We start from the raw sequence: 27,944 nt of genomic DNA, 5'->3' as shown, positions 1-27,944 counted from the left end.
GAAGAGGTGTTCCACAGTGGCTAAATCCACAGTGAGAAGAGCTTTTTCAGGATTATTTTTTTTCCCCCTCATGCCTTTCACCTCTCACCATCAGAACAGAGCCGAAGAGAACTGACTGCAAAACAAACTGAGCCTTTCCCAGAAATACCGGGTGAGTCGCTACACCTCTAAGGCACAGACTCATCTTACTGTCAAACCCGTCCTCAGAGACTTGAAATTTCTCTCAGATAAACCAAAGCCTCAGGCAGCAGCAGCTCTGTGCAGAAGCTACACTTAGATTTTATAAGTTGCCTTAAAAAGTAACTTTACAAACTGTCTAAAAAGAATAAAAATCTTGGTATGACAGACACCTAATGAGTTCTGAAACAAAAAAAGTTTAACACATAGATGCTACTATGCTAATTCAGTCAAAGCATGTCAATGGCTGTCTATGTCTCAAAACCTTAAATGAGCTCTATATGCAACATTTCAACACTGCTTTTTTTACAATAGCTTCATAAAATGCTACAGCTACAGTAATTATGCTAGCTAGCATCTCAAAACATGCCAACTGTCATCAATAGCTAGAGTTGACTACTCTCACTTTTGGGCATATCTTATGAGTGTTACACATTTGATTTTAAAAATACTGTAATGTGTTACCATTGTTAAGAAAAAAACAAAACTAAAACATTTTTGTGAATTTAAATGAAGCTGAAATAATTAAAATCTTAATACTAGATCAAAACTTTTTAAACTACAGAAAACAATATAGTAATTGTTGCCTTGGCAAGTTAATAACAAATAACATTGGAAAGTTATGTTGGAAAACACATGAAAAATTAAAACTAAGACTAAAAAAAAAAAAAAAAAAAAAAAATTCTAAATAGAAATAATGAAAAATTGTAATAAAAAACGACAAAGAGCTAAAATAAATAAAATAAAATAAAATAAAATAAAATAAATAATAGAAATGTTGCCTTGGCAACTGAAAAACTAAAAAAAAAAACTATTAGCAATGAAAAATTAATAATAAAATAAAAATAAATAAAAATCAAAAATATAAATAAAATAAAATGAAATAAAATAAAATAAAAGTTGCCTTGGCAAGTAATTGAAATAAAGCTTAAGTTGGAAAATACATGAAAAACTAAAATTGAACAGACTGAAAAACAAATAATCAAACAAACAAACAAACAAAGAAACATAAATAGCAATAATGAAAAAATTATAATAAAATAAAAATAAATAATATAAAACAATAAATAAATAAATATACCTATATAGCAATAATGAAAAATAATAATAATAATAATAATAATAATAATAATAAAACAAATAAAATAAAATAAAATATTTTGAAAAAAAAAAATAAAAATAATAGAAATGCTGCCGAATGCAGGTTTAAGTTGGGAAATACATGAAAAGCTAAGAATGTAAAATAAATAATTAAATAGCAATCAATCATTAATAATAAATAAATAATAATAAAAAGTAATAGAAAAATTGAAAAATAATAAAAAGACATTATAATACAAAGTAATTGAAAAAGTTTAAGTTAAATACATAAAAAACTAAAACTGAACTAAGACAGAATAAATAACAATAATGAAAAATAACAAATAAAAATACAATAAATAAAACGACAAAAAAAGACGAAATTGATAAAGCTAAATGAAAATATTAATAAATGTAAAAGTATATAAATAATACCAAAATAACACTATGAACATAGAGGTAAATGGTTTTTCTAAGTTAAAATTTCTGTATGTCAAAATTATGAAAAGTCATTTAATGTTTAGTCAACTAAAGTAAAGCTAATGACTCTAATGCAAATGTATTATTTGTTAGATAACAAGAAGGAATACATCATACAGCTTTCACAAAAGTGATGCATTCAAAACACACACTTGCTACATTTGTTCATTTTTGTTTTTGCCAAGTTGCACATTTTGCTTCTGCACATGTCGTTGTCTACGTATCCCCTATTTAAAGCTGTGCAAAGAACAATACTTTTTCCAGACAATATAACCAAGCCTACAAATTGGTTTCCTGTTTTGAATTTCGTGTCTCTATAATAAAGAAATCGACACGTGGGAATCCGTTCAGCTGAAAACACGCAGTCTCTGGCAATCACTCTTTTATTTATTTATTTGGTTACAGTCGCAACACAAAAATGTTGTCATGGCAACTATGGATTTTCTAGAGATTGTGCTGAAGTATCTGTCCCTTTCATTTATCATCCAACCCAACATTCTTCCCTAAAATTTTCCTCCATCGCTCCCTGTACCTCCGGCAGGATGTATGTCACTTGTGACAGCGTATAATAAAGTTCAGAAAGCCGCTAATGACACCAGCAGGAGCTGAAATAGCACAATGGTGGAAAACTCTGTTCATTACAAGCACAAAGTCGGCAAGGTTTGTTTTTCCTGCGCTCTCTTTTTATTCTTCTGACCCACAATGTCATCCGTTTCAGAAAATGCTGTGTCTCTGGACCACAGATGGTAAAAAAAGGAAATATTCCAGCAAATGGTGGTTTAAAGGTAAGCCTGAGGATGCAAGCAAAAGAAAATATTCAAAAACATCCACATATTTGTGGAGCACACACATATTTTGAGGCGTATGCTCATGCATGACAACCTCGCAGCTAAAAGAGTGCATTAGTGCACTTCTGAGGTGACAAAACCAATGACGTCACCACAAACCTCAGATGTTTAAGTCGTACGTCTCATCTGTAACGCCCCCAAGGGAGCCGCTTAAAGTTCCACTCTTTAACTCCACCACAGAGCAACAAATTCGGCTCCGCTTCCTGTTTCGGACCCCCCTGGGGGAGGATGGTCCCATGGGAAAACGTGTTGTTTGTGCTTTCACGAGAGCAAAAAACATCAGCACTGCGGGGGTTTAAACCTCGTCATTTGTCATGTCGCTGCCTCTTGTAAAACCTACAGCACTGCATCAGTTATAGGAATGAAAATGCAGACTTGCCCGGTGTCAAAGGTTTGACTTACGGCTCTTGATATGCACTGCTGGGCTTTTAAAAATGGGAGCAGAAATCACTGCCGTATAAAGGCAAGCAATGACACGCGGCCTTTAACAAAACCGCACATGCAAAAAGCTGCTAGCGTAGCAGAGAATGTAGCACTCAGCAAAAAGGGGGAAAAATAGAATTGTTGAACTTCTAATAGCAGGGTTGCAGTTAGCAAGGCAGGGTGCATTTAATCTAATAATTCAAATATCTCTGACACAGGGTTTCCTACACTTGCGAAAGACTGTATACTGCCCCGTTAAACTGCGGGGCAGCCAACAGTTGGCCTACCGTGACTGTACTGCAGCTGGACACACTGGAGCTCTTTCTCAAGCACACATTACAGGGCTTCCTGGACAACATTACTCTCTAACTAGATTTTATTTGCTTACTTATTTAGGTAAAATATGCTGCAAACCCAGGCAAAAGTTGTCATTGCGATGCTAGGGTGTTCTGGAGAGGTATAGATAGAATGATGGAAAAAAGTAAGGATAAACAAAAGATAGACAGAATCACAGCTAGAACTATAAAATGTTAGAAACGATAGAACGATGGAATGACATAGAACGACAGAACAATGATAGATAGAAAGATAGACTGACAGAACAATAAATAAACAGAACGATAGACAGAACGATAGAACGTCAGAACAATAGATAGATAGATAGAAAGACAGAAAGAATGACAGAATGATAGAAATACAGAATGATAGGTCGACAGAACGATAGATAGATAGAACAATAGACAGATCGAAAGATAGATAGAACGCCAGAATGACAGAACGACAATGATAGAGTGATAGAACAACAGAATGACAAATCAAAAGATAGAACGACAGATAGAATTATAGATAGATAGAACAACAGAATGATAGAAATACAGAATGACAGATCCACAGAATGCTAGATAAACAGAACGATAGATAGACAGAATGATAGAAAGATCAAAGATACAACACTTGATAGATAGAATGATAGGTAGAACGATAGAACAACAGAATGTCAGATCAAAAGATAGACCGACAGGATGATAGGAAGTTAGAACGATAGAAAGATAGATAGAACAATAGATAGATAGATAGATAGATAGATAGAATGTTAGACAGATCAAAAGATAGATAGAACAACAGAATGATAGAAATACAGAATGATGGATCGACAGAACACTAGATAAACAGAACGATAGATAGACTGAATGAGATAAAACAAAAAGATAAAACAATCGACAGATTGAAAGATAGATAAAATGACAGAACACTTGACAGATAGAATGACAGGTAGAACGATAGAACAACAGAATGTCAGATCAAAAGATAGACCGACAGAATGATAGAAAGTTAGAACGATAGAAAGATAGAATGATAGATAGATAGAACGATAGATAGATAGAACGATAGATAGAATGATAGATAGATAGATAGACTGTTAGACAGATCAAAAGATAGATAGAACAACAGAATGATAGAAATACAGAATGATGGATCGACAGAACGCTAGATAAACAGAACGATAGATAGACTGAATGAGATAAAACAAAAAGATAAAACAATCGACAGATTGAAAGATAGATAAAATGACAGAACACTTGACAGATAGAATGATAGGTAGAACGATAGAACAACAGAATGTCAGATCAAAAGATAGACCGACAGAATGATAGAAAGATAGAACGATAGATAGATAGAACGATAAATCGATAGAACAATAGAACGATTGATAGAATGATAGATAGATAGAATGTTAGACAGAATGATAGAACGACAGACAGATAGATAGAACAACAGAATGATAGAAATACAGAATGATAGATCGACAGAATGCTAGATAGACAGAACGATAGACAGAATGATAGAAAGATACAATAGACAGACTGAAAGATAGATAAAATGACAGAACACTTGATAGATAGAATGATAGGTAGAACAATAGAACAGCCGAACAACAGAGCGAAAGAAAGATAGAACGATAGACAGATCGAATGACAGATAGAACGATAGAATGACAGAACGACGATGAGAGCGATAGAACGACAGAATGTCAGATCAAAAGATAGACTAATAGAACGACAGTATGATAGAAAGATAGAATGCTCATAGATTGAAAAATAGATGGAACAATAGAACGATTGACAGAACGATAGAGCGACAATGATAGATAGAAAGACAGAATGAGAAAACGATAAATAGAATGATAGATAGAATGATAGAATGACAGAACCAAATGACAGAATAATAGATGTAACCACAGAACAATAGGACGACAATGCTAGAATGACAGAACAATTGAAAGAACGAAAGAAAAACCGATAGAACGATAGATAGATAGATGGGTAGACAGAGATAGACAGGTAGGTAGGTGGGTAGATAGATAGATAGTCTAAGCACAAACATTGCAGAAGTATAATGCTTAGAGAAGGGGGTTTAAAAAAAGGACAGAAACAGAGAGAAACAAAACCAGAGACAGAGAGAGGAGACACCAAGCACAATTGGATGGGCTGAATTACATTTGCCTGCGAGCAATGCCGCTCCAAAAAAAGTCCATGTCCGAAAATAACGTCCCAAAGCTGGTTTGAGTTAACCGAGCAAAGTTTGGAGGCTCACAGGGAGGAGAAGACGGCTGCGCGATGACAGGGTAGCTGTCTGAACAGGGCGGCACAATGAACATGCCAAGCACCAAGCTGCGGACCGGCTGTGCTGGTGGTTTAGAAATAGAAGGCATGAGAGAAAAAAAAAAAGAACAACAAAGGGCCTTGCAAACAAACTCTTGGCTAAATAAATAGGCCAGAGAAAAAGCTGGTCTGTCATTGTGAGACATTTTAAGCATGAAAAATGCAGCGTCAATTGAGTGGAAACACTTGAGTCTGCTTTCCAGAATTTAAGTGGCCGGTTGAGACGGCTAACCCACACTGGTTTACAGATCATCTTGTACTACTGTGACACTGAGATTCAGATTTCCTATGTATTACAGAACCGATAAAGCCTGCTAACAAGTTTTCTAGATTCTTTACCTTCCCAGGCAAACCACATTTGACGGCAACAATGAAACACATAGTCATACTATTCTAAAATCTAACCATGACCTTGTTCAAACAGGCAGCGAAACTGCATTGTCTATTCCTATACAACCTCAAATCATTTTTGCGTTTCCCATTTCTGAACAGGAGAAACTAAAATCACTTTGAAATCTGATTAAATTAATTTTATAATAAAACGTCTCAGTTTGAACGATCCAACATCATTTGTAATTTGTTATCATTAAATGCACCCGCAGTGATGGAAGCAATAAACATTTATTAAGCACTGAAAAAATTGACTTCTTAATGAGAGTTTAATTAGTCTATTTTGACTTGTTTTTCATTAAAAAATCTAACAATCAAAAGCAAGACAAATGTACTTGAGAGGCAACACTGCATAAGATATTGCAGTAAACTTGTTTTTAGAGAATGCAGTTTTTAATGAGTGTTTTTCACTTGGTTTTAACTTTCATAATTCATCCTCGTGTCATTTCAACCCTGTACTACTTTTTTTCTTCTGGGAAACACAAAAGAAGACATTTTGAGAAACGTCTCAGTGTTTAATTTTTCAATGTTAACCAAAAGGTCTCAGCTACCGACATTCTTTTTAAATGGTTCCATTAAGAACCTTTAACATTTGAAGAACCTTTCTGTTTCACAAAAGGTTCTTTGTGGCGAAAGAAGGTTCTTCAGATTATAAAAAGGTAAGAAAGAGATGGTTCTTTAAAGAACCTTTGACTGAATGGTTCTTTATGGAACCAAATGTGGTTACTCTATGGCAGGGGTGCCCAATCCTGTTCCTAGAGATCTAACTACCTGCAGACTTCAGTTCCAGCCCTGCTCCATCACAGCTGTTTGTAATTATGAAGTGCTACCTAAGAGATTAATTAGCTGGTTTAGGTATGTTTGATCAGAGCTGAACTTTGCAGGATGGTACATCTCCAGGAACAGGATTGGGCACCCCTGCTCTATGGCATCGCTGAAAATTCAGCATGTTGTTCCAAATCCAGGTCGTAAGACCTTCTTTCATCTTCATAACCTAAATTAAGATATTTTTGATGAAATCCAAGAGCTTTCTGAGCCTGCATTGACAGCAACGCAACTGACACATTCAAGGCCCAGAAAGGTAGTAAGGACATTGTCGTTGTTGTTGTACACAAAAAGTATTCTCGTAGCTCACATGGACTATTTTAACAATGTCCTTACTACCTTTCTGGGCCTTGAACATGGCAATTGTGTTGTTGTCTATGCATGCTCAGAAAGCTTTCGGATTTCATCAAAAATATCTTAATTTGCATTCAGTTTGGACCAACATGAGAGTGAGCAATTAATAACAGAATTTTCATTTTTTGGGTGAACTATTCCTTTAAGTTGGTCAAAAAAAATGTATTTGCCCAGCAGTGTGTACCCATGTGACCACAACAAAGTAAGCAGTTCTGATGATGACTGCCATCTGAAGGCCACAGTGGGGTCCATCAATCATCACTCTCTCTTCCTTTCCACCAACTCACACCATTCACGCCCCGGCCATGCATACATCACATCTACTCTGAAATCTCCTCTAATCGAGACAGATTACACCCCAGACGGGTCTCCAGTCCATCTCCATCATTCTAATTGACACCCGGCCCAAGCGGGGGCGTTGCGTTTCCATGCATCAAATGTAAAGAGTTGACACATGCGTTATTGCCAGAGAGAACAAGAATGGTAGAGTGGTTGGCATTCCAGTTGTACCTTTCTCTTCTTTACTGTCTCCCTCTTCTTCTTCATCATCATCTTGTTCTTCTTCCTCCACGTTCTCATCCTCACCATCCTCATCGTCCTCAACTTCTCCCACCCAAACTTCCTCTCCGTACACCTCTCTCTGTCCATCTCTCCCGTCTCCAACGATACCTTGTGCACCTCTGGGACTGGTGCAGCATCCCGACTGGAGCAGAGACTGATCGGACAGGCTCAGGCTGGACGTACAGGCCCGAGATGTACAGCAGAAGTGAGACATCCATTGCCGGAGGAGCGAAGAAGTCCGACTCGATCTCGTCCCCCCTAGGCCGGTTCGTCCTGTGCGGTCGTAGGGACGAGACCGCTTCCTCCTCTGCCACGTGCATCTGGCCCTCGTCCCGGCACACGCCTTCCTAACAGTCGAAGCGAAATCCATAATCCAAACAAGTGGTTTTCCCTGCTTGCAGCTGGGGTCCAGCTCCACAGGAGAACGGTGAGAAGGGAGAGTCCAATCTGTTCGCTTTAGGGTCCTTGCCGTCGCAAGGACTGAGCAGAAAATGAGCACCCTGCTTCTTTTCTCCTGCAGAACAGTTTGCGGCTGTCAGTGAATGGGGAGGAGAGGACTTCGACGGCGGTTTGGTTGCTCTGCTGAGCTTCAGAGAAACCGCTGGCTCAAGCTTTAACAGGAACCATGAGGAGTCTGAAGAGTCGGAGTCCAAACACCACAAAGGGAGGGAGGGAGTGAGCGAGAGCAGCAAGAAACCACTAAACCCATCGTTCTTGTTTCCCTGCTCAGTGCAGTTAAAAATGTTGGAAGGGCTTGTGTCGAATGCACACACGCAAGGCCTGCACAAGTAGAGAATTAAAAAAAAAAACGTTAAACGAGAGTTTAGGAAAGGGTTAGGCTTACCGGTCCAGAGCATATCCAGGTCAAGAAGCCCAGCCAAGCTAGAAGTGACTTTGAGGAGAGCCAGCTTCTGGACTCTAAAAGAAAGGTCCCCCTTTTTCACAAGAGTGCATGTACAGACTGTAACGTCATTAATGTCTCGGGTCCAGAGATAAGAGACGGTCAGGACGACCCCAAAACAAACAGAGAGGAGAAGAAAGTGACGGGCAGGAGCGAAGCAGAAAAACAGATGGTAGTGCTTAACGAAGTGTGCAAGGCTGGGGGTCGGATTACGCCGTTGTTGGTCACAGGCACGGGGCAGCTTAAACTAAAGGGGCCGGGGGTCGCTCCTCTCTGACCCTTACGGCCCCGAGAGATGTATTCTATTGGGGGTGAGGGTGTTTGGTCCAAGTAGGTCACGTTTCACTATAACCCCAAAACGCTCAATCATTTCTGTCTAAGGTGGCCTGCAATCCAACCAGATATTCCATCTCTGACCACAGCTGGCTCAAAAACAGGATTTTACTTATTATTTCTTCCCTAGACAAATCTAATGTGTCTAATATGATGAAGTCAGATTTGATATATATATATATTTTTTTCAAAAACATTGCTGATAAGTAGAAATGTAACAATATTATTGATATTGTGATATCGCGATAGTCTTGAGATTATCGTGGTCACATGACGATATGAAATGATAGGTCTTCTGGGCAAAAAGTGTAGTTTTTTAAATATATTTCAACTTCTTCTTTGAAAATAAAAGTTGTGTTTTAGGCCATTAGGTTTGGCACAGCATCTGTCAAAACAAAGTAAAAACCAAAAGCGCAATATGGCTTCATCAAGTCTGTTTTTGCTGCGTGTTTCAAAGCGAATCACATACTTTAAAGTTAGAGTCCCCTTTAAAGTTCAGGTACAAGTCACTTTTTTCTGTCTTATGTTTTCTTAGTTAAGAACATGGGTTAGATTAATTTAGGAAAATTAATTAATTTTGAACTCTCAAAGTGCATTAGAAGAATTTAACTTTAAATTTTTTTACAATTTTTTTTTTTTAATTATCGCAATAAATATATCATCTTGAACTTATTATCTTGAAGCATTACTATATCGTGAGATTTTGATATTGTTACATCCCTACTGATAAGTAAATAGAAAGCTTTTATCATACCACTAAGAATTGAGTAAAAAAGGAAAGTGGGTCTGGGTCAGTCAGTCTACTGAGAAATGGAGCTTGTACAAAGACCGTATTTACATTCATGCTATTGTTAGAAAAACTACAGCTGCTACGCAGACGCAACAAAGAGTACAACATCAAAATAACACAGTGTGTTTTAAATGCAGATGCGTTGATGTGGTTAAAATGAGGTTTCTTACGCCGTCACGTCTCATAGCTTTGATTTAAAGTCACTTCAAAGAACCGCAAACGCACACAAAAAAGACAAAATTGACAAATGCTACTGCTCTTTTTTTTTTCCAGAGAATGAACTTACTCAGAAGCTTACAGAGTACTGAATCCTTAACCTGCATGACACAACTACAACACTTCCTACTGACTTCCCGTGACAGAAACCCTGAGAAAACAGTGAAACGGCGACATGTGGTACAGAGAGAAATACAGGCTTCCCACGTACTCTAAAAAAATAAATAAAAACACGCACATTATGAGAAGAGTGACGCTCCGGATTCTAGCATCTTCTGTGAAACTATCTTGCCAAATCAAGTGGGAGTCTGGACAGTGGGGAAGACTTGAGTGGAAATAACCCAAGAAACAACAGCTGAAAACAGGAAAAGAGACAACGATATAGCTTTCTAACTTCCACTTGATAGGAGAAATCTATATGAGCTTACAAATTTAAAGGGATCGTTTACGCAAAAATGAAAATTCTGTCATTGATTACTCACCCTCAAGTCGTTCCAAACCTGTAAGACCTGTTCTTCTTCAGAACACAAATTAAGATATTTTTGATGAAATCAGAGAGCTTTCTGACCTTGCATAGACAGCAACACAAGAAGAAATTGTTAAATAAAGTTATTTTGTTTTTCTTTGTGCACAAAAAGCATTCTCGTAGCTTTATAACATTACGGTTGAAGCACTGATGTCAATTGGACTATTTTAACAATGTCCTTACTACCTTTCTGGTTTGTGAACGTGTCAGTTGCATTGCTGTTTATTCAGGGTCAAGAGGCTCTCGGACTTCATCAAAAACATCTTCATTCGTGTTCTAATGATGAACGAAGTTCTTACGGGTTTGGGACGTCATGAAGGTGAGTAATTAATGACAGAAAGTCATTGGGATCTAAAAAAACACAGCCATACTTTCATTGTAGGGACAAAAAACAAGAACAAAAAACATTTAAAAAAAATACATTTTATGTTTTATAGAAGAAAGAAAGGTTTTGAATCACAAGACAGCCAGTAAATGATGGCAAAATTGTATTTTTGTTTGATTGAATTTCTCTACATTCTAAATAACCTCAAATATTTCTTTAAAAATGTGAATAATCTCATTTCTGAGCCTATTGCAATTATTACATAACCACTGGATCAAATAATCAAAATGATTTGAGATATCTACTATCATTGTGCAATTCTGAGTGTCCTTCATTCCTGTGCAAATAGTGAGGTATGAGAACACTCCAAAATATTCCTTTAGGACCTTTTTAATAAAGAAATGTACCAGTCAGAAGAATGCTTCAGAAAAATGTGACCCTGCACAGCAAAGCCAGTCATAAAAGTCCTTTTTTGATTTTTTTTCCATTGATGTATGGTTTGTTAGGATAGGACAATATTTGGCAGAGATACAACAGCTTGAAAATCTGAAATCTGAGGATGCCAAAAAATTAAAATACTGAGAAAATCACATTTTAAGTTGTCCAAATAAAGTACCTAGCAATGCATATTACTAATCAAAAATTTAGTTCTGATATATTTATGGTAGTAAATTTACAAAATATCTTCATGGAACATGATCCTTACTTATTTTCCAAATGATTTTTGGCATAAAAGAAAAAATGCTAATTTTGACCCATACAATGTATTTTTGGTTATTGCTAAAAATATACCCTAGCTATTTAAGATTGGTTTTGTGGTCCAGGATCACAAATAGGAAAAGATACATTTAAAGCAAAGATTTGGGTGGAAAAATACATTTGTAAGTAAGTAAAACAGGGTTTCCTCATGACTGTGCCATCTGTTGAATTTGCATATGATAATAACAAAAGCACATATACCAATTGTTTAAATTAAGATGCAGCCAAACATGTTAATATGAACCCTCATATTAGAATACACTAACACATTACATTTTTTTTTTGGTCTATTCCAGACTGAGTAGGTAGAGAAGGTCTTGGCACATAGAAAGAGATAACCCACGTCACAGAAGGTGTGAAAGATTTCGTGGCAGCTCCGGAAAAGTGACAAGCATTGTATTTTAAAGATATCCCTACGATTACCAGACAGCCTCCCACATGGACAGGTCTAAAGATGACAGATCTTCAGCGGATCTGTTACTAATATAATGACAGTGCTTCTCCAATCCTGCTCATGCTGTCATACGCTCTCACATTTGCCAGCAACAGAACTGCCAGGACACCTGCTAATACAGGAAACCCAGCACTCATTTACAGGAAGACACCTTTAGATGATGCCAGTGTAGACAGAGGATTCTACACTGTGATTGGTTGAGCTGATGGAATGTTCATGGCAATGTTGCATAACTCAATTTTTGCAGAGTAAATCTAGACTTCTCTGGGAAAAACATGTAGAAAAGACGCTATTGCACAACTTTGTTTACATTGAGATGTCCAGGTTGACACAAACTTGGAAATTCTGCAGTATTTGCTAGGCTCTATGGACAACCTTGTGCAAATATCACTTTTTAAAATAACAAATATAATGAAAAAGCACACATTTGCTTTAGAGCCACTGATTGATGCCTTCTTGGATTTGATCTGAAGGGCTTAGCATTGGAATCATGATGATGAAATAATTTTGAGACATGAGGGGGTCGGGGGGGCATTTTCTTTTTATTTACTAGTGGTGCAGGACACTATAGTTCATTTATGTAAGTGAGGACAGCAAAATAAAGTAAACTGTGACATATTATACCCCCCAAAAAATCATACAGTGGACTACCAGTAAAACATTTGGGGCCAAATATTTAATTTGACACTTGACCTGACCATGTTTTGCTTAAGTGTTTTTTCTTTAATTGTTAAAGTGACCTTTTGACACCACAGACTGAACAAAATTAAGCATTGCTTAGTAATTGCTCAAAAAAGTATCGATAGTTTTTCTAATATTGTATTACTATTTTCTACATTATAGCAAATAAACTAATAATGTGAGAAATTTATTATATATCACAAAATAAATGTGTATTGTAATGTTAGAATTATTACAGGTATTGATCTAGCAAATCTAGCATTTATTTCAATTAATGAAGGAATTAATAATTAAAAAAAGCAAAAACTGACACAATAAATAACTCATTTATTAATCTATGCAAATTGCTATTTGGTGTTTCAAGTGTTGCAAACTATTTCTGAATGTAAAAATGATACACTAAATAAATGTATGGGTGATGGAAGTGACACAGGGTTGTGACACAACTATTATGAATTAAAAATAACTTGTGAAATTATATTATTAGTATGATTTTATCTGGGTCAAAGACAAAAAAAAGTTTAATACTGCCTTAAATTGTTGTTGCTTTTCCAAAAAAATATAAAAAAGTTTTCTGTGTAATTTAAATTGCATTTTTATTTTTGTTTTTCTGAGCAAAAAATAAATATCATACATTTTCCCTTACCCTTTTTCAGACATATTTACAACAAAAGTCAATTTATGACATATTAAATAAAAATGTGTCACTATCCTAAGTTTCCCCCATTTTCCAGTAAGATTTTTTACTCATTTAAAACACAATGCAATTTAATATGCTCCATTATTCTTTTGTATATTTGAATATGTGCAAGTCAGATGCATGTACAGAAATATTGTTACACTGAATGACAATGTAACATTATTTCAACCAAACTTTGACATTTTAGTCTCCAAAAACGGTTTTAAAACTTAAAATGTAGACATTTTACTTACATTTAATGTGCTTTCTATGGCCATAAAATCTTTTGACGTGTGCATCTTAACATTTTTGACCCATATATAACTACTAATATTAATGCATTTATTAATGTTATTTATTAGCTAAGGACAGTTACTGTCATTGTTTCTCTCAAAAAGTGAATTAAATGATTAATTTCAAAATGAAGCTGCTATTATTTAATCCCAAACGGAGATAAAAACATGTTTTGTCCCATGTCTCAAAAATACAGCAGTAAAAGTGAACTGAAGAAACTAGATATAGTGGGGTCAGATTGTTATTTTAGAGCTGTGAGAGCTAAACACTGAATGACAGTTTCCCTTGGGCTGCATTTTGAGGCAGTTTACACCTTCCTCGGCAGAAAACCTGTCAAAACCACACATTCGCAAATCTTGCTTGTGATATTAATGCATTAGGAATATCCGGCTAGGTACAGTATAAACAACACCTGAGGAAGTTAACAAGCTAAAACAGAACCCAAGAGCACGACAATCCTTTCATCAAAAACAATAATCAGCATAAACAACTGACAAACAATTATTTTTTTCTTAAATCATAATTATCAGCAGTGATGATTATATAAGAAGTCGCTTTCCCAGGACACTATTAACCAGCAAAAGGTTTGATGCTCTCCTGAATGCCATGTATTTTAACAGCACACTCAAATATCTCTCTCTCACACTTGCTTGTAAAGATGCTTCTTTTTTTTGGTTCTGTCACAAAACACAACAGCTGGTCGGTCCACGCACCCAACACCCGTCAGAACTCATCCGTCACGATTTGTACGCCGTGATTCCAATTTAATTTATGTCCCTGGTGATAAGGTGGCTCCAGGGAGCGGATAGCGAATAGCAGTCAACAACAGGCATCCTCGCATGATGCTGGTAAGTTACGTAAAGTGTTGCCCTGGAGACCAAAGCATCTTAGACTCCTTAGTGTCCACAGTTGCTTTGATTAGTTGTGTTTTACTGTAATTCCCTTCTGCAGGACAATCACACATATCTGCCACTTACATTATACATTCATTCATCACCTTTTTGTATAAAGAATCACTCCTAGCATGCATTTCTTGATCCAGAAAATACAAAAACAATCAGAATACAACAGAAAGACAATACCACTTGAATACACTTCAGTCGATCAGCATCTATTTTTATGGCTATGAATTATTTTAAGAAAAATCACATATTTACTATGTCTTCTATGTCTAATCTATGATTTCTTTGATGCGGAAAAGATGGACAGAATTGCGGAATCCATTCATCAAAACAGAATTTACTGTATAACGTGGGATGTCATGGAATTTACCACATTTTGGATGAATACATCAAAGGTAGGCCAGTACAGCTAAATTAAAATGGAATTTGGACTAGTGTCTGTGAATATTAAGCTCAAAAATACCATTTAAATATGAATCTTGCAATTTCCGTGTGTCTCTGTGTGAATGAATGGCATAGACGAGTGGTTTCATTTAAAGAAACTATAAAACTTTTGTTATATCATATACAAACAGAAACCCAAAGGTCTTCACAGCCACCTGTCATAATAAAAGTTCAGTTTAACTTGAAGAAACCGTGACAGAAATATTTAATGTAATACTTAATGTAATTACTCTTACTACTAATAAAATTAGTATTAAAACATTCTTTTTAAAGGAATATTTACAACAACAAAAAATGTATAATATTTTTTTTTTAAACCATTAAAAGTCTATAAAACTTTAATGGAAAAAACTGAATACAAAAAAATTAAATGGAATTTGGGGAAAAAATAAAACCGATTTCATTGGGCCCTGATTCTATGTACATCATCTGTATGCAAATTCTATTTACATAGCAAAAAAACTGTCAAATAAAACTGCAATTGAACACAATTTGGATGAAAATGTAAGTGGTGTCCCATTCACCATTAAAAAAATAATTTAAAAAACACAAAACATAAAATATTGTAATATTAAAAAGTCAAAATAAAACACCTAAAAATAATATTTATATAATTTAATATTTCAAAACCACACATTTGCAAATCTTTCTTGCAATATTAATGCACTAGGAATATCCCCTATATTAGTTATATCCACAAAACAACACTTAAGGAAGTTGACAAGCTAAAACGGTCACAAGAACTAAAATCTAAGCTAAAACAGCAACCAAATAAGTTATTTTACTATAAAAACTACAAAAAAAAAAACAAAAAAAAAACTTATTTAAAAACAAAATTACATTTTATTTGTTTACCTGCATATAATATGTGACCTTGGACCACACATTTTTGTAGCAATAGCCAAAAATAAATTGTATGGGTTAAAATGACACATTTTTCTTTTGTGCCAAAAATCATTAGGATCATCATCTTGTTCCATTAAGATATTTTGTACATTTCCTACTGTAAATATGTCAAAACTTAATTCCTGATTAGTAATATGCATTGCTAAGAACTTCATTTGGACAACTTTAAGGTGATCTTCTCAAATATTTCGATTTTTTGGCACCCTTAGATTCCAGATTTTCTAATAGTAGTATCTTGAGCAAATATTGTCCTGTTCTAACAAGCCACATATCAATGGGATGCTTATTTGTTCAGCTTTCAGAATGATTAACATACTGAAACGCTAATTAAAATTGCCACTGGGTATATCTAAAGCAAATATTTTAGGTCAAAATATTTATCTGATAAAAATCAGAATCTCTCCTTTAAAATATTGACTCAAGCCAATCCATAGAATACCAATAAACATTTTTACCCACTTTAACATCTTCCAGGTGAAAACTGCAAGACACAAACCAAAATAATAGCCACACACCAAAGGTGAATACTTATGTTTCCAGCTGTTTAAACCACTAACCCCAAGAATGAGCACCAGAAACAGTGATGCTTGACAAAACAAGTGTAACTGAACAAACAAGAACAAGTGTAAGTGATAATCAGAGACAAGAAGATTGGCAAAGCCCTCACCGTTTTCATCCAAAAACAGATCTCGCCTCTTCCTTCCTCACAAACGGATAAATCCAACTCGACATGTTCTCTGAATTTTAAGCAAACTCCTGCCGAAGCATCTACAACAGTGATCTTGAGAAACTGATACTCAAGATAAGAGAAGAGGTGAGAGGAGAGATTTCGGAGGAGGGAAGAAGGAGGAGGAGCAAAAGACAAGGAGAGAAGGTTGGAATGAAGATGGAGAGAGAAAAAACGCAGATCATGGCGCATGTGGAAGTCACAGTGTCACCTGGGACAGGAAATGAGGTGGTGTCACACTTCCAATTATATCCCACGTCTGCGGCCCCCCCAGGCCGCTTAAACACCAGGCTATTTCCAGCCTGCAGAGGAGAGGTGCCACAAGAAGAGGGAGAGAGTGGGAAAGATGGAGCAAGAGTGACGAGGACAACAGCGCCGGAGAGCCCAGGGAGACGCGTCACTCATTCAGAGATTCTGTTGTCATGACGAGGGGCTGCTTAATAAACAAAGGGGGCGGAGTCACATCATATGAGATACTAACACACTAAACCAAGTAGCCAAGTCTTAAGTAGCATGGGTATATTTGCAGCAATAGCTAAAATACATAGTATGGGTCAAAATTATAGATTTTTATCTACACTTTTATGCCACAGATCATTAGAATATTAAGTAAAGATCATGTTCCATGAAGACATTTTGTAAATTTCCTACCGTAATTATATAAAAACTTAATTTTTAATTAGTAATACACATTGCCAAGAACTTCATTTGGACAACTTTAAGGGGATTTTCTCAATATTTAGATTTTTTTGCACCCTCAGATATTAAAACCCTCAAATATTATCCTATCCTAACAAACTATATATCAATTGGAAAGCTTATTTATTAAGCTTTCAGATAGTGTACAAATCTCAATTTCAAAAAAATGACCCTTGTAACTGGTTTTTGTCGTTCAGGGTCACATACGAATGAAAACTACATTCTCCATATCTTATAGGTATTATCCATTTGCGGATAAATACAATGCTTCCCTGAACTGAGTGGCAAGATCCAGACGACAGCCAATCAGAGCGGCCCAAAAGATGTACAGACTCATTTGAATATGAGAGTGTCAAATGCGCACACACAAAAAACACTTAGTCACAGCAGCTTATTAACACACGGAGTGTTGGAGAATTAGCCAGCGCATACACACTGCATATTCTAGCTTTCACACTCCATCCACTCCTTACTGTCATATGCCCCAGTCACAGATATCATTTTCCATGCAACACACGTCCGTCCGTCCGTCCATCCATCCATGAACTCTCTTTAATCATTTAAAGGGGACATCGGATGCCTATTTTTCACAAGTTGGTATGATTCTTTAGATCGTCATGAAATATCTGCAATAGGGATGCTCATATTGACCGTTTAACCGTTAACTGACAGTAAGAATTTTAACCGATTATTACTATCAGTTAAACGGTTTAAAAGGGTTTTTTTCTATTCTTTTTTTTTTTTTTTTTTACGTTTGCTGCATGGTGAAAGAAATAATTCTATTTGTAAGTTATTTGTTTACTCACGCGTGCGTGTCGACACGTGCAGTGTGGCTGTACAGAGTCATATTTCGCTTCACCTTTACCTAGTAAACAGATGTAGTATATGCAACTCAATGGCAAGTGGCGTTATTGGGTTATCAGAGAGTGAATCCGTGAGTGAATGTATTCAAATTCTGAATGAATTATAGTCTAGAAAGTGCGCAATAGGCGCTCCCGTTACAATCACTGGAAAGCTATCACTCATCCTAGAGTAGTTCATCGCAATCTCATAAAGTTATTAAAAAGTAATAAAATAACCTTTACACTGCACAATTAATCTCTTATTTATATAATGCCAACACTTTCTTTGTTTTAATAAGAGAGTTCGCGAAAGTGTAGAAATCAGCAAAACTGAAACCGGCACTTTGGTTGGTGAGTGGATTGTAACATAGCCTCCTCTGATTGGCCACAGTGATAATCAACATACATGTCTGTGATTGGCTATTGCTGAACGCTGTAAAACACGCGCTTCTCCACACGCATATGACAGTGGATGGAAGTCCCGAACCGCAAATTGAAAGGGTTTTTGTGATGGTGTTTTTTCGCGGATCTAGGAGTTAACAGGCAGCGGTCCTGCCTATCCGTACAGCATGTGGACATGTTAAAAACTAGGCACACTGAGGTATTGGCTGGCCTGCTATATATTTTTATGTCCGAAGAGAAGAATAAGACCGGTACAGTTCTTCAAAGCGCTTAAAAGGATTCAGTGTGTTTTAGTTTTGTCATCTTAATTAGGTAATTATTTAATTTACATTTACATATTTAGTGTAGGCCTATTTATATTATTCTTTTTTTTCATTCAGATTTTCTCTGTTCTCAGAACCGCTGCTGATGCGTGATAATTGAAGTATATGTCAATACAGTTTTTGTTGTTGCTCTGTATGCTGCTGTTTGCACGTTAAAATAAAACATTTGCTTGTATTTTTAATGTATCATCACAGATACTCGTGCATTCTATTTTTATTTTAAACTAATTTATTATTCTAATTTTATCAGTTAACGGTTAATGTTCGGATAACGAGCAGCGGTTGTCGGTCAGGAAAATTAACCGAAATGAGCATCCCTAATCTGCAACATACTGGTTAAAATGCCTCAGTGGTCATGTAAAACAACACCTTTTCACCTTGTCAAAAACAGCTCTGTTTACAGGGAGCTGCATCGGTGCATGTCACTTTAAATGATAATGAGCTACTGCTGACTCCGCCCTCTCTTCGTTTTTTTGCGTATTCGGTGGCACATTACCCTCAAAAACAAAACTAATCCACTGCATCCTCAGTGGCTCTAATGTTGGGAGAAAATTAGGACCCTTATGTTTACTTTTACATCCAAATACAAAACACCTGCATTGTTTACGAGACGTTGCTGCTACAGCTGCTGGAGCGCGGAGAAAATGGTGGGACAGTCTGTCAGCAGTCGTGGGCGGGGCCTGAGCAATATGACATCATACTGCTCAGAAAATCAAAACAGCTTAATAAGTGAAGCCGTTTAGATTTTTTGGCAACTAAAAAATAGAAGTGAATGGATTTTTATCGTTGTAGGGTGGTTTTGTCCACAAACTGCTAAGACATGTATATGCAAGTTACATCCATTTTGCATCCGATGTCCCTTTTAATATTTCATCCATGGGCTCATTGAGTTTATTCACTCTTTCATCCATTCATTCTCATTTATCGATTCATTGATTTATCCACTATGTGAAATAGGAAGATTAGAATTCACTCATCCCACCAGATCTCATGACAAAAACGTTTCTGTGGGAACTTCTTCGCAACTCGCGAAATACGTACCAATAAGTACATATTACTGAAGTTACCAACAGTAATGAATACTAGAGGTGGTAAAACAGCGAGCACTTGTGATCGTTTTTGTACACAGTTATGACATAAGCTTGCTTGGTAGCTCAGGCAGCACGGAATTGGACTTAGGATGTGTAATCCTTGGGTACAAATCTTGTGAAAAACAAGCTGAAACGGCATGCTTGCATTTGTGTTTTTACGCTACATTTGCTTTTGTTCATACTATCGGGTAGGTTTAGGTGTAGTGCAGATGGTACGTTATTTTAAAAAGTCATGGAGAATTAGAGTTATAGCGCCACTTAACAGACATTTCAAGTCAGAACTGCGGCGACACGTACTGTACAAAATCTGTGAAAACAATTAACACTCTTTTAGCGCCCCTCAGTGGACATTTCACAGTCAATATGTCACCAAACGTTTAGCCCACAGGTACATTTTCGTCATGAGATCAGGTGGCACTTATCATGCAAGCACAGTTATGCTATAACTAACAGATTGAACCAACACTTATTAAAGACTGTGCAAAGGTCATGCCCCTTATTTATTAGGGGAGGCTAATAAGGTGCAAGTGTGTGTGCATGTTTACCTATATGCAATTAAAATCTCAGAATGCTGGTGATTACTGTAATTGCACTGGTTACGATGGCTAGGGAGGTCAAAGGTCATTGTTCAGTCACTGGAACGGAAGCAGTTGCTCGGCAGTGATTGCCATCATTAGGGTGGAAATGTAGATTCCAGTTCCAGGAACTCATTCTGACCAAAAAGGGGAGGACAAAAAAAACAAAAAAAACAAAACAACAACCCTGAAATATTTCAACTGGAGAATAACTCCAATGCGGGTTACCAAGACTATCCATCTGGACTGCCATGAGATCATGTGAGGCGAGTCTCCCTCCAGCTCCATCAGTAATTGCAGCTTAAGTCATTCAAGACAAAGACACTAGATTTTATCTTAAGCCCATTAAACTGTACAGCACAAGCGTGGGGTACTTTGCAGGGGAGGAAAAAAATTGAGCGTGAATAATGAAAGCATATGTAAGATCAGAACGGCTGTGCAAACACACACACACACACACACACACACATGCATCAGTATGAAAAAAGAGCAAATCTCTAAAAGCCAGTACAAATCTAATGGACAAGAATCCAGTTTTATTCCTCTGCCTTAAATAAATAGTTCACCCTGTTATTTACTCACCCTCATGTCATATCAAACTTTCATGACTTTATATTGTGAAACACAAAGGATGAATTTCTGTAGAATATCCTAGTCACTTTTTCAATGTAATAAACATGAACTGGGACTAGCACCATAAATATGCCAAGTTCTGTCTTGAAACTCTATATGGCGCAGGCTGATGGGTCGTTAATGCAAACTGATGATATTCACAGCATTAAACTACTTGGCACAAGCTGATTAGTTCAAGTTGCATACGCAACTATTGAGCTTGCTGCTTTACATGTAAAAGCAGCAAGCTCAATGGCTGGTTAGCATTCGCTAGAGCATTTTGCAGAGTTCCTCTGAAACCCTCCACCTCCCCAGCTCCACCTGTATAGATCTGCCATGGGTTATTATATATGCTGCTTGCACAAAAGCAGTATGTCATACTCACAGAACTGTATTGGCGTATGTATTGGCAGTAGCAAGTTCCTGTACTTGCTTTGCACCAATAGCACCAATAATCTACTACAACAGCAATACTGTAACTAACAGCAGCAGCAATTCAGCAACCAAGCAGATCTATTCTGCCAAGACCAAATACATTAACATTGTCATATCCATTACCATTCTGAAGAGTCTTCTAAAATAGATTTATGTGAATCACAGACTGAAGTTTTACTCATTAGTTAGTGAAAATGTTGATATACAGCCTGTCTTTCCTTAGCATGTTTATGAGAGACATTGCAATGCCCAATTCATGAACAATTTGGGCATGAGTAAGATCTTTTCAATTAATCAGTTGTTTACAAAATGGATATTTCACTCAAAAATTAAAATTCATGAACTAATTGCTCAACTTCATGTCATTCTAAGGGGTCGTTTACACAGAAAGCGTTTTTCTATTCCAATGTACAGTCAAACCAAAAATTATTCAGACACTAAATTATTTTTTTTTATATTTTTCTACTAGTGGGTGCAGGGGACTATAGTTCATTTATGTAAGTGAAGATAGCAAATGACATAAACTGTGACATATTATACCCAAAAATTATTCATACAGTGAACTACCAGTAAAATTGATAAAAAAAAATTTGAGACCAAAAATTTTATTTGAACTGACCATGTTTTGTTACATACCTTTCTATCAAAGTCATCTGACATTATCAAGAAGAATTGTTCTGACAGTTTAACTCTTGAGTTCTTGTCATAGTTTATTACCATTTTCCAAACTATAGCACATAAACTGTGATAATGGTGTCTGAATAAATTTTGGTTTGACTGTAAATACACGCTAGAAGGACATGTATGGACATACAATGGAAGTCAGTGGACGCCAATGTGGTTTGGTTGGCACTAATATTGTTTAAAAAAAAAAATTGTGTTCCATAGAAGAAATAAGAAGCCACATATGATTGGATGGAAATGAAGATGAGTAAATGCTGACAGAATATCAATTTTGGGGAGAACCATCCTTTTAGTGATTCATCCATGAATCAGACTGACCCAGTTCTCATTGACTCAATGATTCACAATGGCTAATAGTCTTTTTGTTGAATAACAAATACATTTCACACAAAGTACTACAATATCTCACCAGAAGAGTAATATAATATAGAAATATAAAAAATGCAAATCATATGAACGACGCTTAAAGGATTAGTTCACTTCCAGAATAAATATTTCCGGATAATTTACTCACTACAATGCCATCCAAGATGTTCATGTCTTTCTTTCTTCAGTTAAAAAGGCTTTTTTTTTTTTTCAAAATCCAGAATTTTAAGTGGACTTCAATGGGGATCAGCGGGTTGAAGGTCCAAATTGCAATTTTAACGCATGACATAGATAAATCAATAATATAATATAAATTAAAAAATATTGGATGATTTTGAAGTTGAAGGAGAAAATGAGATGGAGTTTTTCCTACCCTTCCTTTTTAAACTGCAGTACACATGAAGAACTAACCTCGTGTGACCTTTCCAACGTGACTACATAGCGTGTGAAGCTGAGCTAGTGCAAGACAAGCATTTGTGGTTAAAGTATATAAATGTATATAAACCCCTATTCCTCAGCTGGGATCATGTAGAGTCCTTTGAAGCTGTAATTGGACAAGAATGACCAGTAAATTATATAAGTTTGGAACAACATGTGGGTGAGTAAATAATGACAAAACTATCCTTATAAACCTTGGCTGATATGGCCGGTGGATTAACACAAACTACCACAAAGTAGATATTGTATTTCCAGCAGTAAGGAGAATTAAATGAAATATTACATGATGATTATTGTAGGAGGAAAACGAACAGTGAGCCAATGTTCGGTGTAGCTCTGGGCTGGATGAACAATACAGGACACGGAAAGAAAAGGAAATCACACTCTCCGTGCTGTCCTGCTTCCAGGAGAGTGTGGCTGAAAACAAGTCATTGTGTTGGGACAGAGCTTCCGCGGACAGGACTGGACTGGACGCACTCGGTGGAACAACTCGGAAATGATAAAAGCAGGAAAAACAATGTGTGGATGGAAAAGCCACTGGCGGTGAGCCAGGCTCATGGGGGGAGAAGGAACAGCCGGGAAGGTTAAAGAGAGGATACAAACAAGAATGTGAACTCAGTTCACGGAGTAATTCCTATTTCTGATCTTTCACCACTTTAGTTTAGAGCAGGAAAACACAGGAAAAATAGAAGGAGAAAATAAGGGGCAAAAGAGCCAAAGAGCAAAATGTCACTGTATGCATGCTAACCACTTTACTAGGCTGCAACTAGAGGGCACGCTGAAAAATAAACAGGACTATTTTTATATATGTGACCCTGGACCACAAAACCAGTCTTATGTAGCACGGGTATATTTGTAGCAATAGCATTTTCCATGTAGATATTTTGTTAATTTCCTACCATAAATATCAAAACTTAATTTTTGAGTAGTAATATGCATTGCTAAGAACTTCATTTGGACAACCTTAAAGGCGATTTTCTCAATATTTCGATTTTTTTGCACCCTCAGATTTTAGATTTTCAAATAGTTGTATCTTGCCCAAATAACAAATCATACTGTACATCAATGGCAAGCTTATTTATTCAGCTTTCAGATGATGACTGGTTTTGCCGTCCATAGTCACATATATGTAATTCTGCCAGTCTTTATTCATTATAATAGACCACAAAAAACTGAAACTGTTTTCAGCCTACTGTCTGACCGTTTGAACACAGCGTTGAACTGCTACTGACAGCATTTGCTGAAAACAACATGACACTCTCTGAGGATACGATTAGCATTTCTGAAACATTAACGGTGCACTAACAGTCCTTCAGCTCAACTACTTCTCCACAGAGACAAATAAAGGATGGAAGAAAACTGAAGGAAGAAAAGAATATAATTAGTGCACCCTTGTGGCTGCTAACAGAAGTGCAGTGTCCAAAACAACAAAATCATTACACCAAAGTATCATTTTCACGGTTGCCACAAAAATATTAAGCAGCACAGCTGTTTTCAACATTGACAATAATAAGAAATGTTTCTTAGCAGCAGATCAGCATATTAGAATGATTTCTGAAGGATCGTGTGACAATGAAGACTGAAATAATGATGCTAAAAAAATTCAGCTTTGCATCACAAGAGTAAATAACACTTAAAAATATAGTCAAACAGAAAACAGTTATTTTAAACGGTCACAATATTGCACAAACTACTTTTTACTGTATTTTTATAGCCCACCTACAACAATTAAACCACACACCCTACAGGGGTTCCTATACTGTAAAATAAAATTCCAGGAATTTCAAGTACTTTTCAAGCACTACTTTTTAGATTTTTTTAAGGACTTCAATCAGAGATCTCTGTTATCGAACATTTTGTTTTTTATTTCAAATTCGAAAAAAAAAAAAAACCTTATAAATAAATCATATACTATATATAGTATAGTAGTATTATGACTAAAGTATTTCAAATTATAAAACGGTTAGTTCCATTCCTCAATTCTGATTGGTCAGCAGCTGTGTCGTATTCATGATACGGCACTGCTATGACCGCTTCACTCAACGGTTTTGTGTATCATTGAACCCCCTTAGCAACCACCCTTAGCAACCACCCTTAGCAACGTAAACACAGCTGCAGCAGTTAGGGACTACTTTTTACAGCGGAAGGCAGTTAATGATTTTACTTTATGAAAACGTACAACTCAATATATATAAATTAATATATATTTTTGATTTTAATATTTTTATTGTGTGGTAACCGTTTTATAAAAGCAATAAGGTACTTGAGGCCGATTATTCATGATACAGCACGGCCTCTCGTACCTTATTGCTTAAGTATACTACACTTTCTATAATAAACCACGGTTAATTTTCCTAAAGGAAAGTGTGTATTAAAGGTATTTGTGTGTATACTTTATTTTTTGTTTCTTTGTTTTTATAACTGTACCGCCTTAATGATTTAATGTTTTCTACAGTTTAACAAAAACAATCTTAAAAAAAAAAGACACAAATGACTGGCGAAGCCGCACCAAAGCCCCGGTCTATATCAAATGATTCGCGATCCACACTCCAAAGTTTGAATAATCTGAATGATCTAAATAATGATTCACAAACCATCATTTCAGATCAGGACTCTGATTGCGGATCGTAAATCATTTGATTAGATCGCAAATTTTTTCATTTGAATCATTCACAAATCCATTCTGATCTAAATCGGCATACGCGCTCCTAAATTCCATCCTAATTCAAATGATTTGCGATACGCAAAGTTGCAATCTAAATCAAATGGTTCACGATGCACGATTTGAAGTCCCGATATGAAACAAATGATTGGGTTTCTAGGGTTTTCCAGGCCTTAAATTTCCAAAAGTCAAATTCAAGAACTTTAAGAACCCTGTACAAACCCTGAGACTAAATGAACATGTAAATGAACTCCTCTAAAAATAACACATTGCTACTTCGTTACCTCTTCAACACACACACACAAACTCGTTCACACTCTCCCCGTGTGTAAGGTGAAGGCATTTGTGCTCTCAGTGGGAGTTCTGGCATTCAGCTGGAGTGTTTGAGATGGGAAACAGGAGGTGGTTCTCGCTGACACACACACACACACAAGCACAACAGCAACACACCAACAAACACAAGCTGTGTTACCTGGCAGTCTCTTGAGCGGCTGTAGGCGCATGTTGAGGGCCTGGTGGGACAGCAGAGGAGAGGAGGGGAGAGAGCGCGACACGCCCTCCATGATGCGAATGTGCTGCATGCCCTCGGTCACCGGGAGAGGAGGGACGGCGTAATCCCCCTCGAACACACACTCGCCCTCCACAGAGTCACTGCCTGCAGAGGGAGAGAAAGAGAGGCCGAGGTTACAAAATGAATTCCGTAATGAATTAAACATTCTAATACTTTATATTAGGAAGATACGCTCAAGAGACCAATCACACGAGCCCAAATGTGGCTCATTTGCATATCGGAATCACAAACGCATGCTGTTAGTCAGTTCAGCTTATTAACACTCCGCTATCGGTGTTCCTGAAAAGACGACACCTCCAGATTTAGAAACAGAGAGCTAAGAGAGAGAAAGAGAGCAAGAAAGAATGTTTGTGTGAGTGGACATATTGTGACTTACACACAAACACTGATACACCTTTGTGATTTTGATTGTGTAGTGGTTTGCTTTGCCAGATTTGTTTCAAACTAGAAGAATGTGAGCATGATTTTTGGTAATATTAGTATGCATGTTTGCTAGTAGTTCAGAACAACAAAGAACAATGTGTAAATCAAGGGTGGAACGGATATAAAAGTGATGACTTTAAGTAGAAATTCAGACGCCTGGGGATGTTAATTCACATTCTGCTCTTGCTGCTGTGCTCAGGGAAGGAAGCAAACTCAATCAAAAGATCAACTGGAAATTGATGATGCAGATGAGCAACAGGAATCGTGACTCATCTGTGAAGGCTCTTGGATGACAGATTGATCAGCAGTCAGCAAAATTATTCCAGATTTATGATCTGAGTCTGATTGCTTTTTGAGCTCAGTTTAGTACACCATATTTTTTGATTCAAGGCTGAAAAGATAAAGTGACAAAATGACAAATAAATTAAAATATTTAATGATTTTATAACAAAATAAATGACAAAGAAATAAAATAACTAAATGAAATAAAATAAAATGACAATGAAATAATACAAAACGACAAAATAAATTAAATAAATAAAAATAAAATGACAAAATGACATTGAATAAGACAACAAAATAAAAAGACAAAATAAATTAAAATAAAATGACAATGAAAAAATGACAAAATGAAATAAAATGACAAAATAAATTGAAATAAAATGACAAAATAAAATTACATAAAATAAGACGACACAATAAATTGAAATGAAATAAAAAAAGACATCAAATGAAATAAATTGACTTAATGACAAAATAAAATGGCAAAAAATAAAAAATAAAACTAAAATTACATCAAATGAAATAAAGACATAAAATTAAATACAATTATAAATAAATTAGAATATAAATAAATAAAATGACATGAAATAAAATGACAAAAAAAGACAACATAAATTCAAATAAAATGACAATGACAAAATTACATAAAATAAAATGAAATACAATGACAAAATGACCTAAAATAAAATGACAAAATTACATAAAATTAATCAAATTAAATGAAATAAAATAACAAAATAAAAAAATAAATCAAATAAATGACAAAATAAAATTACAATGACATAAATAAAATGACAAAAT

The 27,944-nt window shown here is 35.9% G+C and overlaps 1 protein-coding gene across 1 annotated transcript in view; it reads right to left on the bottom strand.

Moving 5' to 3' along the window:
- tanc2a (tetratricopeptide repeat, ankyrin repeat and coiled-coil containing 2a) overlaps positions 1-27,944 on the bottom strand; it is a 187,539-nt gene that overhangs the window by 32,250 nt on the left and 127,345 nt on the right. Inside the window, exon 4 of the mRNA XM_073832716.1 lies at positions 26,340-26,522. Coding sequence (XP_073688817.1) covers positions 26,340-26,522 — 183 coding nt within the window. The remainder of the gene's footprint in view (positions 1-26,339; positions 26,523-27,944) is intronic.

Source organism: Garra rufa, chromosome 1 (assembly GCF_049309525.1).
Source record: "Garra rufa chromosome 1, GarRuf1.0, whole genome shotgun sequence".
Lineage (NCBI taxonomy): Eukaryota > Metazoa > Chordata > Actinopteri > Cypriniformes > Cyprinidae > Garra > Garra rufa.
The sequence above is the reverse complement of the archived record's forward strand: the minus strand, read 5'-3'. Positions and strand labels throughout refer to the sequence as shown.